The sequence below is a fragment of the Pongo abelii genome, chromosome 5, assembly GCF_028885655.2.
Source record: "Pongo abelii isolate AG06213 chromosome 5, NHGRI_mPonAbe1-v2.0_pri, whole genome shotgun sequence".
NCBI lineage: Eukaryota > Metazoa > Chordata > Mammalia > Primates > Hominidae > Pongo > Pongo abelii.
Genome location: NC_071990.2, coordinates 79,864,778 through 79,881,716, shown reverse-complemented (window position 1 = coordinate 79,881,716; position 16,939 = coordinate 79,864,778). Strand labels below are relative to the sequence as shown.

The window sequence follows — 16,939 nt, the reverse complement described above, 5'->3', positions numbered from 1 at the left end:
CCTGGGTGTTAGAACTTGTAAATAGCAGAACCAGGAACGATATCTGCATCTCCTGCTCCAAAATCCGCTATCCCTATGGCCCTTTTATGGCAGTCCTAAAAATCTGGTAATCCAGTATCCATTTTTCTGTCTTGTCTATTCCCAGCCAAGGCTCTGAGGTACAAACTTTTCTACTTCCCAGTTTTGAAAAAAAGGCAATTTCTTTTTAGGCTTTTTTTTTTTTTTAGAATTAAAAGCAACTTGACTTTTGGGTTTTGCTTGGAGGTACATGGTCAGCCTCAGGAGCAAAAACATCTCAAAAATAAAAATACTCCCACATTCCAAAGGAATAGTCCATGCGTTTCAAGCAGTATCCAGCAAAGTGCAGTGATTCTGTTGAATCTAGCTATCCCTGTGTACTTTGTCATTGGGAGATTAGACTTCTATGTTGCTTTTGCAACCAGGATATTAAAGTAGAAGATTTCATGTCTTTCAGAACAGGCTTCACCAGAATTTTCTCCAACCTAAAGGATGATCATGCCTATGGGATGATGCCTATGGGACAATTCCATTGTGACCAGCACCTATATACCATAGTGACAAACCCTCACATTTGTCATATCTGTTTGTCATATTTATCAATGATGACTTTTCATTCTAAAAGCCCTCCTTCCCTCCCTGAGAGCTAGTAAAATAATTGGGTATTGGCAATTAAGGAAAACAAAGCAAGGAAGGGAAATAGCAAATGTCAGAGAAGTGCTGAGGAGCAGTCTCTGGACCAGTTTTCCTGAGGATTCACAATTTAAAAAAAAAAAAAAACAAGAGAAATTCTTAATAGCTTTTTGTTCCCCTAGTAGTCCTACCCAACAATCTGAGTCTCAAATGAGTACTTCACATGTTAGTGTTTTAAAAAGGAAAAAATAGCAGTCTAATCTATTTCATATCCAATAAATATAGTCCAATAGTTTACAGATTTTAAGGCTGTGAAAGCTGATGGAACTTTCCAGGAAGGTGTCCATACCTTTATGCATAATCAGTACTGCTGACTGTGAGTGAAAGGTTCATTTCAGCCTCCACTGTTTGCAGTAAAAACGAAAATCTCTTATGATGGCTACTGGTAAAGAAAATGTAAGAAAAGTCTTTTTTAATGGCATAGAAAGAAGAGCTGGGAAATTGTACGTAGCAAGTCATAAAATGATTTTATAATAGAAGATAGGATTTTTAGGGACTGGCTGGTTTAGACAGCTTAGGCTTTTTTTTTTTTTTTTGCATTAATTTCCTAGGCTTTTTATTTTGGAACTCCTGTACTGGACCTGAATTTTTAAAAGGTATTAAGTCCTTTGGATCAGAACAGCTGTTAGTCCCTGTAGAGCAGTGCTTAGATTGGAATGTCTCTGGAAATCCCAAAGAGCTGTCTGGCATCACTTAGTCTATTCGGCATGTTCAGGTGTTCACGTGGAGAGGAACAACAGTGTCGCAGCTGGGGAACTTTTCACATGATTTTGCCTCACTTCATGGAGATTTTATTCAAGACAACTAGATGGCAGGTAGGGAGGCAGTTTTGAGTAATGGCTAACATGTTTGGCCCCTTTTCAGGCCCCAAACTAAAGAGTAACTGAGTAGTGGCTCTAGGACTTCTTCCCCTCCCTACAGGTTCACAGTTGCTGTATGTTTCTGGTGCTTACCCCTTCTGTTCATCTCAACACTTATTGAGGGCCCCTGCTACATATTGGAGCCATAGAAATATAAGAGAAGGTGGTCCTGTGCAAGGGGGTATGGAGACATGTGTCAGATGAGGTGAATGTGAGGCAAGACCAACATGGTGCACATAAGTTGACATCAAGTGGAGAGGGAGTCAAATAAGGCTCTTTCACCTCTCTTTAGCATGGAGACTGCCACTTTCATCTTGGAAGGTATTGTTCTGCCTGCTGTAGTTTGTGAGACATGGGTAGTCCTTGAGGCCACACTGAAGCTTCAAAGCTGAGCTCTGTTGGGTAATTGGAAGGTGCTCTTTGCTCCTCTATGCTCAGAAAGTACTTTAAAAAAATACAAGATACTCTCTTATTGCCCAGTTTACTTGAAAATGTTGCCTTCAGTATACTCAATACAGTTAACCATGCTGGAAAAAGTATTGCAGGATTTGGATTCTGGTTCCCAGGGACTTGTGGGTGCACTGTCAGGAATGCACCCTTGATAACCATAGCAGGCACTATGGTTCTTATGGAGAATCTGACACACACTCCTCCTGTACTAATTCACAGGGCTGTGTGCTGAGTAGTACACGCTTTTACTCTGTGCAGTGAGTGTATCCCACCCAATCACTTAACCTGCATAGCCTTTCATTCTCAGCACATTCTCCTAGCTGGACTTAAGTCCAGCTCTGATCTTTTTTCGAGACCCCAGGGTTAAAAGTATTCATGGAGGCTCTGGCCCTTCATTTCCTTCTGTAGTTTAAAGAAAGATGAGTTTAGCTTCTCTGGCTATTTTCAGCAAGAAAGTTCTTAGATGTGGAGATGGCAAGAAATATTTCTTCCAGTTTGGCCTGACTGGCTGACCTAGACTGACCTTAGCCCAACTTCAAGAATTCCATGATTCCTCATAATTATGGCATGGGTTCCTACTGACCATTTTTGCTGTCCCCCTTAGGAAAAATTATTTGAAACATTTAAGCTGTTGTAATGAGGCAAAGTCTGCATAAGGCAGTGAGAATTAGGGAAAGGCTTGGATTAATTTATTCAGCAAATACTGAGTTTGTACTATATGTTGGCCAGTACTGTACTGGAGATGGAACAGTGAATAAAATAGACAAAAAGTATGGAGTACTTATTTCTGGAGCACTTTTTTTAAAAAGGCAGTTATGCTTTTAGAATGTGAAATCCCTTGGGGAGCCACCGTAGGTTGGATGGTAAGTAGAATATCAATTTTGTGTGTTATTGCTGAAATGCCTAGGACAGTTCTGTTAATTTAGATTTTCTTTTCAGGGTCATTTGCTGTTAACTTGTAATATCCTTGAAGAAAAAAAGATTTCCCCAAAAGATCAATCTCTATACAATTTCTCTGTAAATTTTCTAAACTTTGAAATTAAAGAAAAAATTAATGCACTTTTAATTCTAGTTAAATCCTTGGAACATATACTACTAGATAAATGTGTTTGTTTTGTTATAGGTAAAAAGAAGTCTTTCTTGTTAACTGCCAAGATTTGTAGTCATTTTCATTTCTAACATAGCAGCAAGATGGGGAACTCCTGCTATTTTGGTTTCTACACAATTGCATAAGTCTCTTCTTGTATTAACTTAAAAGCTTTAGTTCCATTTTTAAGGAGCTGGAGTCAGACTGAAGACTAGCTCTTAAATAGCACCTCAATGTTCTTGCTGTTGATTTTGTCATAAAAGTAGAGGTTTTAATTCGGGATAAAGCCTAAGTTGATCTTCATTTCCCTTACTTATTCACCACACCCTTAGTTGGGAGAAGCCGTTTATTTGAACAGTATACCTACCCCTTTTTAGAAACACTTCCTCTTGAGTGTCATCGTGCCCAGGGGACTTGGGATATGTTTCACTGTGCTTACGTGGAGAAGGTGATGGGAATCATACGTTATAGTCATTCAACAAAGTAAGGTATATTAAGAATAGATTTTTATTTTTTTTTATTTTTTTTTTTTTCTATGACATTACTTTTATTAGTTCAGTGTTTTAAAAAATAAAGACAAATATTTTTCCAAATAAACAATTTGTTGGCATTTTTAAACATGAACATATTGACATATAGACACACACACGTGTGTTTGCATACAAATTTACATCATCATCATACAAAGCAACTATTTTATAAATGTAAAACATATTTTTTTCTGTGAGTACTGCAGTGCTTGTCTAACCTTTATCTGTAGATTTTATTGTACATTCTTGAGAACCCAAACCTGTTAAACAACTTTACAGCTAAGTCTTGGCAGCAGGCAAGTAGTGACCAACATTATCCTCTGCATCCTTCCCCTGGATCCTCTGTTTTCACTCTGAAAACAGAGTGAAAATGTAAGATATATTTTATTACTAAATATATATACATATAAATACATATATATATATATATTTGGAAGCATGCATATGTATGCTTCCAAAACTAGACCAAAATAATAACTGGTCTCATTAAAATATATAAAAGCCTTCAACTAAATGAAAGATCAAAAATTAAATATGTGTAAATGAGACAAATAATTATGTAAACAGTTAATCTCATGTTTAAAATTCAAATATCAAGTATTATCAACTTACAATCCTGTAGTGCCATTTTTCTAAGTAGCACTGGTCATTGTACTATGAGGCCAAAAAATCAATTCTCTCAACATTCAGGCATAAAAAAGAGGGAAGGCATTAAGATAAATTAACTCTCTGAGTATAGAAATTAGGCAGTGTGTTAGCTTTCTCATGTGGTTCAATCTCAATTTCCACCACAGCACCTCAAACGATATTCTAACATGAATAACTAAGTGATTAGTATGTTTCCCATGCAATGTGGTATCAACGTAGATATTTTTGCCTGACCTCAATAGCCCATCAAAGCTCAGCATGTTACTCCAGTAAACAGAGTTGGTCTCAGCTATTCTGTATAGCATAAACGTCTTAGGAAACGAGGCTTCATATACATGCCTAGAAGGCACTGTGATTATTTTATGTATAATAAAATAGTCAAATTTTCTGCAATGCCAAGATATTCTTTGATGAGAAATTAGTTCCTAAGGAAGCTTCTTCGTTTTGTATAATCACCAAAAAATATGTATATTTTTCCATTCCCTTTGTAGCCCACAAGACGGTCTGCCAGATTGTCAGCGGTAAGTACCTTAGAACCACTTCAGTGTTAGTTCTTATGAGTACATGTTCCCTTTGTCTAAAGTGAAGCAGCAAAAGGAAGATTAACATGGTTTCCCATGAGCTTATTTTCTTTTTGAAAATTACCTGGGGTCCTCATATCTAGCAAATTTGACCAGTGTTGCCAAGCAATTCACTTGATCAAATGTGTAAGAAAAACAGTGGCCAGCCCCATTACGAAGAATATAAAGCAGGATGTTGTTTGACATTGCTAGATCTCTGAAACAAAAGTAGTATATTAGGCAAAGTTCCAGTCTTCAGATTCTACCTATGATGTGCTGAAGTGGACAGAATTCTGATTCTCTGTCCACAACTCATACTTTAGAATATATGTATGAGAATGTTCTGAAAGTTGTCTGAGTCCATATACTGTAGCCTCATTTCTGACCTGAAGAATCTTTGTCACAGTAATCATTCTACTTTGCTGTTTGGAGTCTCCTTCTGTGGGCCAGGAGATTCTTGCGGGGTTAGGATGCAAGCTGAGATGGGCAGACGTGGCTGAGCCTCCTAGGTGGACATCCTTCAGCTCTTCCTCACCAGCCTGTGCTCCTTACTGGCTCTTATGCTCTTCTCTTTTGCTGCTCTCCTGAGAGATTAGCTGGACTCTAGTGGAGGATTTTGGTTAAAATTCCTGCAGCCCAGACTTCCCACTGAGAAGGTAGAGGGAAAGGCATTGGCATTTTGGCTGACACTATATTAGTATATCCCCATACTAGCTATTACAGAAGCTTCATGCTGCTTTGGTCTTCAGGAAAGCATGGATTTCATTCTCAACCCAAATCTGTGCCTGGTAAAATATAGGGAATCAAAGCAAAAATGGGTATTAGGACCACTCACAAGTTCAGAAATACAGCTGTTTGGATCGGGTGAGCCAGTGTTTCACATGAGTCTCATAAGGAAGTATATTAGTCTGTTTTCACACTGCTGATAAAGACATACTCAAGACTGGGCATTTTACAAAAGAAAGAGGTTTAATTGGACTTACAGTTCCATGTGGCTGGGGAAGCCTCACAATCATAGTGGAAGATGAGGAGCAAGTCACATCTTATGTGGATGGCAGCAGGCAGAGAGAGCGCTTGTGCAGGGAAACTCCCATTTTTAAAACCATCAGATCTCATGAGACTCATTCACTTTCACAAGAACAGCACAGGAAAGACCTGCCCCATAATTCAGTACCTCCCACCAGGTTCCTCCCATGACACACGGGAGCTGTGGGAGTTATAATTCAAGATGACATTTAGGTGGGGACATAGCCAAACCATATCATTCTGCCCCCAGCCCCGCCCAAATCTCATGTCCTCACATTTCAAAACCAATCATGCCTTCCCAACAGTCCCCAAATCTTAACTCATTTCAGCATTAACTCAAAAGTTCAAAGTCTCATCCGAGACAAGGCAAGTCCCTTCCACCTGTGAGCCTGTAAAATCAAAAGCAAGTTAGTTACTTCTTGGGTAAAATGGGGATACAGGTATTGGGTAAATACATCCGTTCCAAATGGGAGAAATTGGCTAAAACACAGGGGCTACAGGCCTCATGCAAGTCTGAAATCCAGCAGGGCAGTCAAATCTTAAAGCTCCAAAATGATCTTTGACTCCTTACATCCAGGTCACGCTGATGCAGGACATGGGTTTCCGTGGTCTTGGGTAACTCCGCCCCTGTGGCTTTTCAGGATACAGCTTCCCTCCTGGCTGCTTTCACAGGCTGGCACTGAGTGGCTGTGGCTTTTCCAGGCACACGATGCAAACTGCCAGTGAATCTACCATTCTGGGGTCTGGAGGGCAGTGGCCCTCTTCTCACAGCTCCACTAGGCAGTTCCCCAGTAGGGACTCTGTGTGAGGGCTTCAACCCCACTTTGCCCTTCTGTACTGTCCTAGCAGAAGTTATCCATGAGAACCCTGCCCCTGCAACAACATCTGCCTGGGCATCCAGGTGTTTCCATACATCTTCTGAAATCTACGCAGAGGTTCCCAAACCTCAATTCTTAACTTCTGCACACTCGCAGGCTCAACGCCACATGGAAGCTGCCAAAGCTTGGGGCTTCCACACGCTGAAGCAATAGCCCCTGTACCTTAGTCCCTTTTAGTTACAGCTGGAGCGGCTGGGAGACAGGGCACCAAGTCCCTAGACTGCACACAACAGAGGGACCCTGGGGCAGGCCCACGAAGCCATTTTTTCCTCCTAAACCTCTGGACCTGTAATGGGAGAGGTTGCTGCAAAGGTCTCTCACGTGCCCCAGAGACATTTTTCCCATTGTCTTGTGCGTAACATTTGGCTCCTCATTACTTATGCAAATTTCTGCAGCCGGCTTGAATTTCTCCTCAGCTCAGAAAATGGGATTTTCTTTTCTATCGCATTGCCAGGCTGCACATTTTCCAAACTTTTCTGCTCTGTTTCCCTTTTAAAACTGAATGCCTTTAACAGCACCCAAGTCACCTCTTGAATGCTTTTCTGCTTTGAAATTTTTTCCACCAGATACCCGAAATCATCTCTCTCAAGTTCAAAGTTCCACAAATCTCTAGAGCAGGGGCAAAATGTTGCCAGTCTCTTTGCTAAAACATAACAAGAGTCACCTTTGCTCCAGTTCTCAACAAGTTCCTCATCTCCATCTGAGACCACTTCTGCCTGGATTTCATTGTCAATATCATTATAAGCATTTTGGTTAAAGCCATTCAACAAGTCTTTAGGAAGGGTCAAAGCCATTCAGCAAGTCTCTAGGAAGTTCCAAACTTTCTCACATTTTCTTGTCTTCTTCTGAGCCCTCCAAACTGTTCCAACCGCTGTCTGTTATCCAGTTCTAAAGTCACTTCCACATTTTCAGTTATCTTTCAGCAGCGCCCCACTCTTCTGGTACCAATTTACTGTATTAGTCCATTTTCACGCTGCTGATAAAGACATACCCAAGACTGGACAATTTACAAAAGAAAAAGGTTTAATTGGACTTACACAGTTCCATGTGGCTGGGGAAGGCTCACAATCATGGAGAAAGGCAAAAGGAGCAAATTATGTCTTACATGGATGGTGGCAGGCAAAGAGAGAGAGAGCTTGTGTGGAGAAACTCCTGTTATTAAAACCGTCAGATCTCATGAGACTCATTCACTAATCATGAGAACAGCGCAGGAAAGACCCACCCCCATAATTCAATTACCTCCCACTGGGTTCCTCGCATGACACATGGGAATTGTAGGAGTTACAATTCAAGATGAGATTTGAGTGGGGACACAGCTAAACCATATCAGGAAGAGGTATCAGTCACTAGGAGGACTTAAGAGCTGGGGTTGCTGTTGTGACTCTCCAGGCAGTTAAGGGAACAGACCTTGTAAGTCAAATGAAAACCAAAATTTAAAACAAAGCTTTTCCTGAGCACCAGAAACCAGCAATACAAGCACCTTCCACTGAGATCCTTCCCTGTGCTACTGAAACAGAGCCTCCTCAGAGGCCAGCAGGATTACACACTACCAAACCTCATTTCCTGGTCCTATCAAAACACTTGAATGCTGGGTCAGAGGGAAAGGTCTGTCCTACGGAAAATAATATAAAAGGAAATTGTTTACTGTAAATGGAGAAGACATGTATATTAATACAGTATATCAAAGCTTAGGATAACAAAATGTTTTAAATTCTGAAAATGTAAGAGCCATGAAAGCTGCTGTATTTGGCCTGCAGATTTAGGGTGATAAGAAGATTAATAAAAACATTTCTTAACTTTTCAAGCTCGATTTTCTTTTTTTATTTGAAAGGTCATTTCTAACAGCCAATCTTCTGAAATCGAACTGTCTACAATTTCACTTTATGCCCTTGATGAAAAGGGGCAGATTCGGTGTGAACCTGAATTACCTAGAGGCACTAGGGAGAAACATGTATTTTTCTCCATAGGGGGAGACCCTGGCCAGTGTTTTCTATTTTAAAACCATTCTTCTAGTGCCAGGAGAGCTGTACACTTTTTTCTAGTTCTATGAGAGAAATATTTGCCCTAAAATATCTACAGAAAACTCCTGGTGTAAAATGGTTATCTTTCCCCAGTTATCCGCATGTGCCACCTGGTCTCAGGCCCCTGGGAAGCTGGCCAGGGCTGAAGCATTGTGTGGCAGAGAGTCCATGGTCACACGGTGTGCAAGTGCTGCTCATGGGAACTGGAGGAGGACCACATGAGGCAGGAGAAAAATAGTTTCCTAGGGGACTGTTTGGCTAATAATATCTGTGAAAAATTTTAAACTTTGGGAGCTAACAGTAGACATTTTATCATTATAATTATGTTCTCAATAAAAACCTTTAGAGACAAATGAGCCCAGCGTATCTGGTTAGACAAGAGATTCTCACCTTGAGCTGGCATTGGGGAGAATAAAATTGGGAAGAAGCTTGGCAACAGAACTCGAAATCTACATCAGAAGTGGAAGGATTTGGAAGTGATTTTGAAGTACTTCACAGGCAGCAGTCTTCATTACCAGTTGGGCTTTGCTAGTGATTGTGCTGTGATTTCTAGACTGTTAGGAAGGCCAGTGCAACTGAATTCATTGAGTCCTTTGGCCATGGGTCTGAGTCATTCCTCTTGCTGCTGTTCTGTGATAAAAGGAAGAACAGACATTGGGGATAGAAGCTTAGACCTGTTCCCGGAGAGCTATTCTGGACCAGGGAATAAGGAGTCGGCTTTTCGATTTCACCTGCAGTTCCCTTGTGAACCCAAGGTGAAAATAGTTATGAAATGCAGAGATCTTTATGCTGTTACCTGGTGCTGAAAATAGGATGAAATACTTTTTAATGACCAAAGCCATGTCAAAATGGATAGTTGTCTTTGTTAGTCCTTTTGTGTTTCTTTTGGTGCTGATAGTTGTCTTTTTCAGTATTTGTGTAATTTAAATTATCTTTGCAGAAACCTGCTCCACCAAAACCTGAACCCAAACCAAGAAAAACATCTGCTAAGGTAAGAAGTGCTGTTTCCCACTTTTGGCTTTTTAATCAATGAATAAATTATAATTCCCTACCTCAGAATCATTCAAGGAAAGGCCATATTTAATGATCCAAATTAAAACCATTACCACTGTTACAGGCCTGCTTAAAGGCATAAAGCACAGTTTTCTGCGTTAATAGGAGTGTGTTTTCCATTTGGTCAGTGAGGCACAGGAAGTCAGAGATGTTGCTCTGAGAAGCCTTATGTCCGAAGGGGGTTTGGCAGCAGCCTCGTGAACATGCGGTTCATGCGGCACGCAGCGGGGATGAGTTTGGGCCCTGGCAGCACTGCCCCACTATGGGAGGAATTTGGGAAGGGGCTTCTGACTTCATCTAACTGGATTTCGCAGGCCAGTCTGAGGTCTAATAATAATAATATAATAATGCCAGCAGGTAATACTAGCATTTATAAGGCCCTTATAGTATGGCAGATAAGGTTGATTGCTTTACTCATATGACCCTCACATCAACTCTGTTGAAGTAGATACAAATATCCTATTTTGCAGATGAGAAAACTGAAGTACAGAATTCTTAGGGAACTTATCCAAAATGGCTTTTCTGCACTCCACCCTTTGGTATTGTCCCATGTGAATTGTTTAAAACTTACGTGTATAGTGGCGTGAGTAGGTGATTTCAGAAACAGAACTCACTTTTGTTGTTTGGTCTTAAAATTAGGAACTTTTCTTCATCTGGGCTTCATTTCCTGGCACCTTCCCAGCTTTCTAGTCATGCAAGCCACATGTCTCCACTTGAGGGGTTTCATTGGAAAGCAGCCGCAGAGCCACCCCCTGGCTGGGTTCTTCCCCAGCTGTGCCTCCTCCTTCCCCAAGTCCTGCTGCTGCTTCTCTCCATGGCAGAACCACTTCTCCCCTTACTGGAGGGGAGGTCCACTGAACAAATCCAGGAGAGGAATCATTGTGTTTTCCGCAGAAGAGAAAGTACACTGGACTTTCTGTGCAACCTGTTACTACATTTTCACAGAGACTCATATTTGTGCAGTGTAACTCAGTTGAAACCCAGCAAAATTAGGCTCCCGTGTCTCCATAAAGGCCACCATGATGGTGATGGTTGTACTTCACCTTGTGTTTGGACAGAGGCTGATTGATTTTAGCCATCATCACACCGTGTCTAACATTCTCTTTCCCTGTGCTTTGATCCTCTGTTAGAAAGAACCTGGAGCAAAGATTAGCAGAGGTGCTAAAGGGAAGAAGGAGGAAAAGCAGGAAGCTGGAAAGGAAGGTACTGCACCATCTGAAAATGGTGAAACTAAAGCTGAAGAGGTACTTTCCATAAATACCTCCCACTGATTGAATCAGTGTCTTTAAAGAAATTTCTCAATCCTTCAGCCGGTGATAGCACGTTCTTAATGTCTCTTTTTATTGCCTGTAATGTTATTGCAGATCCACATCTCTCGCTCAACTGTTAATGTCTCAACCTCCAGAGGCACCCCACCCAGCACACTGTCAGTAAAGGGGCAGATTGAAACAGTGAGAGTTAAGGGTACAGTAGAAAATTCTGCATGTTTGCAGTGACTAGAATCACTTAGGAGTGTAGTGGTTTGTTTTTTGTTTTTTTTTTTTTTTTTAATTATCATTATGAAGAGTGGGAGCTTGCAGGTAAGGCTTCTGTGGTTGTTTGAAAAGCAGGAAGCAATAAATGCAACAAAGTGTTTGTGTAATATATTCCTGCCTTGTCTTCTTCACTCAGAGTTGAAATAGGTTTTGCAGTAAAGCTAGGAAAAAAAAAAAGAAAACAAATGTTCAAAACTGTGTGTGTTGGTGGGTGGAATTTCCTTTGCTTATAGTAGTTTCAGTAGTAACTGTATGTTTTTTTTCCTTTCTTTTTCACAGGCACAGAAAACTGAATCTGTAGATAACGAGGGAGAATGAATTGTCATGAAAAATTGGGGTTGATTTTATGTATCTCTTGGGACAACTTTTAAAAGCTATTTTTACCAAGTATTTTGTAAATGCTAATTTTTTAGGACTCTACTAGTTGGCATACAAAAATATATAAGGATGGACATTTTATCGTCTCATAGTCATGCTTTTTGGAAATTTACATCATCCTCAAGTAAAATAAATATCAGTTAAATATTGGAAGCTGTGTGTAAGATTGATTCAGCATTCCATGCACTTGCTTTAAAATTTAGTCCTGTGCATACTGTGGTGTTTTTACTGTGCATATTTGAATTTTTCGTGCAGTTTTTCTAGAGCAATAATCTGGTGCTTTTGTACCTAGGTTTTACGTGATTTTAATGAAACATGGATAGTTGTGGCCACCTGCTGACTATTTTGTGGTTTAAAATAAAAGGTTTACTTGTCTGCAGAATACCTGACTCTTAGTATCTTTACTGCATTTTGGGAGTGTTTCATTTTATTGTTGCAGAAGAGATAAAGAATTTTGATAGACCTTGCCATAGCGGTATCTCCAATAAGTCAAATAAGATTGTTTCTTAATTTTCTGGCCTTTAACATTGTTACTATTTTAATAAAATCATCTATGAATGCTAATGTAGAAGAATTACATCTAATTCACTTTATACCAGAAGTGGCCAGCAATGATTACTGTATAATAAAACTTCATAAAGCACTAATTTTTTAAAATCCTTATAAATAGGATATAGCGCTGCTAAATCAAAGCTAGTGAAAAAAAAAAACATAAACTAACGTTCAACTTTGAAAATCTCCCACTTTTGAAATAATAAATACTAAGTCACATTTGTACAAAATCCTTTGCATTCAGTTGAGAACTTCACAGCTTTGAAAGTGCTTTACCCAACATGAGCGTGTTTCAGCCTTGCATCAGTTTGAGAATGGAGTTGGCATGGGTATTATTAGAGCTCCTTTCTAGGATAAGAAATACGGATGTGGAGTGTATTTGACTTACTGGAAGGAGAAAATCCAGGCTGGAGTCTTGAATTTTAAACAGTGTCTTTATGTCTATGAAAGGACATAGCAGTGCCAGGAACAGAAGAGTTATTTTATACATGTAATTTTTTGTTGTTGTTTGCAACCTGAGAAGTTTGGTAACTGCATAAGCACTCCAGGAAAGCTGAATTCTGGGCATTCGGCTTAAATGAAGACTTGAATCTTTTAAGATGGCAGGTAGTGCCTGTGCTGCTCAGGGACTCCTGCAAAGAAGCTGTTGTTTCTTTGGGCCTTAGATACTTTTATATTGTGCTTATGAACGAAAACAAAGTTCCTCCTCCAGATTATATTTTGGGGCTAAGAACTTAAACTTGCCTCATTGTCCCAAGTCTGTCATTAGTTGACTGCATATATCAACCATGTTATATACAGAATAATCTTGTTCATAGTTTACTTGGCTTCTGAGTATGAAACGTACTTTAATTCATGAGTTTTAGACATGCTAAAAACTGCTTTACCTCGAAGAAAAATATCTAGTATCCAATGAACTCTTCACAAAAATATTTTCAGTATACAGGTAGTACTCAGTTGAAGTATATTGCTGGCTAGTTTCCATTCCAGAAGTGAACCATAAATTCCCTAGGTTTACTTTTTAAAAAATTATATAAGTGATACCAGTGATTTTTTTTTTAAAAAGGCCAAATACTACAATAATACATAAAGCAAAAAGTCAAAATCTTTTTTCCTCCCATTCCTACATCCCAGAGATAATCACTGCACACTATTTTCTCTATTTTCTCTTTCTCATGTGTGTGCATGTGTGTGTGTGTTAGGGTTATGTATACACACACATATATATGTATATATATAATTTTTAAAACAGAATGAATCAGTATCCTATTTTGAATTTATTCAATCTGTAGTTGGAGAAATAGATCATTTCTAATATTACAGTGCTGTCAATGATACTGCAGTAAACATGCTTGTATACAAAGCTTTGCCTACCTGTGTATTTCTTCTGCTCAACTAAATAACTTCCCAGAAGTGGAATGTCTGAATCAAAGGGAATATACATTTGACATTTTGACTGCCTCCAAAAAAGATGTACCAATTTCCCCTTCCATCACCAACATTTGAATACCATCTCTTTCCACCTTTGCCAGCACTCATTTTGGTCAGTCTAATAAATGAAAATATGCCTCACTTTTAATTTTAAATGTATTCTATTACTAGTAAAATTAAACTTTTTCTGTTTAATGGTCATTTTAATTTCTTCTGTAAATTCTGATTTTGTCTTTTTTTCTATTGGGGAGTCAGTGTGTTTTAAATCATTGTTGCTTATAATAACCATTGATGCTATTACTATTAATAGTATCATTATTACTATTATTACTATCAAACACACAAAGATCAGGGGTTCTGTAGGCTATTGGTGTCTGTTAAGTACAATATATGGATATTATCGTGGCCACATTGACAAAACAAGCAGATATCATAGAGACGACAGCTATCCAAAATAACCCAGGATCCCTAAATTGGTCCCCTAGAACTTGAAGACTTGATGAATATACTGCCAAAGATAAGGACACACTACCTTCAACTACATGGAAGTTGTGGGACTCTCCATGCACTGCCCCACTGCTACCCCTTTGGTGAATTTATAGAAAATTAGAAAAAGGTTCTTCTCTAAGACACTTGTCTGCTAATTTGCTGGAGAATCATAAAAGCCCTATGAATCTACAATCACTTTGAGTCAAATGGTACCCCCTATAATTGAGTTGCACTATTTGTGCACTTAAAATTTACTGCACACTTAAAATTCTCTCTGGAGGCTGCCCCATGGATTCCGGTGAAGCAAGAGTGGGCATGTGGCCCTGGAATCCCCAATTATAAGTTCTGTGAAAAGTTAATCTGAACCAAAAGTCAAGATACAATGGTCAAACAATAGGTGAACCATCCCATAAAATCTTAAGGGTATGTTTACATAATTAAGAAGTTGGAAACAGGTATGAAATGAAGGTTTCTATCCCCAAATTTTAGGGGACATAACTGTTGGTTAGAGGTACAAATGCTATCCCTTAGGTTGACCAAAAATAGTGGGCTTAGAGAAGCTGTCTCAGCTCAGCTATCACATGCTAACGTGTCTCTTTTTTGAATGTTTTTCCCTTTACCATGAGTGCCAAACTTTTATTATTTTCTATTTATTATTTTATGCAGAATATTGATTTAAAATCTTAGGATGGTTATAATGATTAGGATAATAATAGCCAGAATGTGTTTAACGTCCTGTAATAAGCACTCTACATAAATAATTTTAATTTAGGAGAAAATGTTTCATTATTTATTTAAATGTAATGTTCCTATCCCCTAGTGAAAATAAGCCCAATTTTACAACATCAAATAGAGACTTAGGCTCACTTAAAGCCATAAAGGGAACTTTGTGATTATGCATCTCTTCCCTTATGGGAGAAGAGAAAGTCTTTGAAAGCCCGGTTTTAAAATGATATTTACATGTATATCTTCATGACTTTAAATTAGGCAATGATTTCTTAGGTATGACCTCAAAAGCACAAGAAACCAAATTAAAAATAAGTAATTTAGGCTGGGCACGGTGGCTCACATCTGTAATCCTAGCACTTTGGGAGGCCGAGGGCAGATCACCTGAGGTCAGGAGTTCGAGATTAGCCTGGCCAACATGGTGAAACCCTGTCTCTACTAAAAATACAAAATTAGCCAGGTGTGGTGGCACATGACTGTAGTCCCAGCTACTAGGGAGGCTGAGGCAGGAGAATTGCTTGAGCTCAGGAGGTGGAAGTTGTAGTGAGCTGAGATCATGCCATTGCACTTCAGCCTGGGTGACAGGAGCAAAACTCAATCTCAAAGAAAAAAAAAGATTTCAATAGACATCGCTCCAAAAATGGATACAAATGGTCAATAAGTGCATGAAATATGAGAGGACAGTCAACATCATTAGTAGGGAATTGCAACTGAAAACCATAATGAAGAATCACTTTACACCCACTGGGATGGCTATTATAATAATTTTAAAGGAAAAATAGTACTGAGAAGATATAGAGAGATTTGAGCCTTCATTCACTGCTGGTGGGACTGTAAAATGGGAAGCCTCTTTAGAAAACAGTTTGGCTGCTCCTCAAAAGTTAAGACAGTTATCATATGATCCAGCAATTCCACTCCTAGGTACATACCCAAGAGAACTGAAAGCATATGTTCACACAAAAACTTGCACATGAATGTTCATAGTAGCATTATTGGTAATAACGAAAAAGTGGAAACCAATCCAGATGTTCATCAACTGATGAGTAGATAAACAAATATAGTATGTCCATAAAATGGAATAGCCATAAATAGGAATGAAATATTGATACATGTTACCACACAGATAAACCTTGGAAACAAAATGCTAAGTAAAAGAAGCCAGACGTAAAAGGCCACATATATGAAATGTCCAGAATAGGCAAATCCATAGAGACACAAACTAGATTATTGGTTGCCAGGGGACAGGGGAGGAAGGAAAGGGAAGTGGCTACTAAAGTGTGGGCTATGTAGCCATTTTCTGATGAGTATATACCATGTTTTTGTCAGAGGCAGTGGGTATCCCTTGAACAATGCAAAGGAATTGTGTTTCTCTTAGAAGGCAATATATTATAATGTTTAAGCTTGTGAACACTGAAGCCAAACTTGTCTTGGTTACTCACCAGCCGTATGACCACAAGCGTTTACTCAGTTATTTATATTTTAGTATTTTTATATATAAATGGGATTAAAAATGGTACTTACTTTATAAGGTGTTTAGAAGTGTTAAATGGCACAAATTAAGTGTTCAGGGAGTGATGTGGTTTGTCTGTGTCCCCACCCAAATCTTACCTTGAATTGTAGTGCCCATAATTCCCAAGTGTCGTGGGAGGGACCAGGTAGAGATAATTGAATCATGCGGGCAGTTTCCCCCATCCTGTTCTCATGATGGTGAATTAGTTCTCATGAGATCTGATGGTTTTATAAGGGTCCTTCCCCCCACCTTCGCTTCTGACTTCTCTTGCCTGCCACCATATAAGATGTGCCTTTGTTCCTCCTTTGGCTTCCACCATGATCGTGAGGCCTTCCTAGCCTTGTGAAACTGTGAGACCATTAAACCTCTTTTTCTTTATAAATTGCCCAGCCTCATATATGTCTTTATTAGCAGCATGAGAATGGACCAATACAGGGGGTATTAATATTTCTAGCCAAAATTTGGAGCACATTAGTTCTTTGAGGAGTGGTTGC

At 39.2% G+C, this 16,939-nt stretch overlaps 1 protein-coding gene across 4 annotated transcripts in view; it reads left to right on the top strand.

The window, feature by feature from the left end:
* HMGN3 (high mobility group nucleosomal binding domain 3) overlaps nucleotides 1-12,119 on the top strand; it is a 36,544-nt gene extending 24,425 nt beyond the window's left edge. Inside the window, exons 3-7 of one of the 4 annotated variants that reach the window (XM_009242017.3) lie at nucleotides 4,778-4,807; nucleotides 9,712-9,762; nucleotides 10,955-11,068; nucleotides 11,189-11,288; nucleotides 11,639-12,119. In XM_009242017.3, the coding sequence (XP_009240292.1) occupies nucleotides 4,778-4,807; nucleotides 9,712-9,762; nucleotides 10,955-11,068; nucleotides 11,189-11,288; nucleotides 11,639-11,652 (309 nt within the window). In that variant the 3' untranslated portion in view covers nucleotides 11,653-12,119. 4 annotated transcript variants of the gene reach the window in all.
* Nucleotides 12,120-16,939: the final 4,820 nt, after the last annotated feature.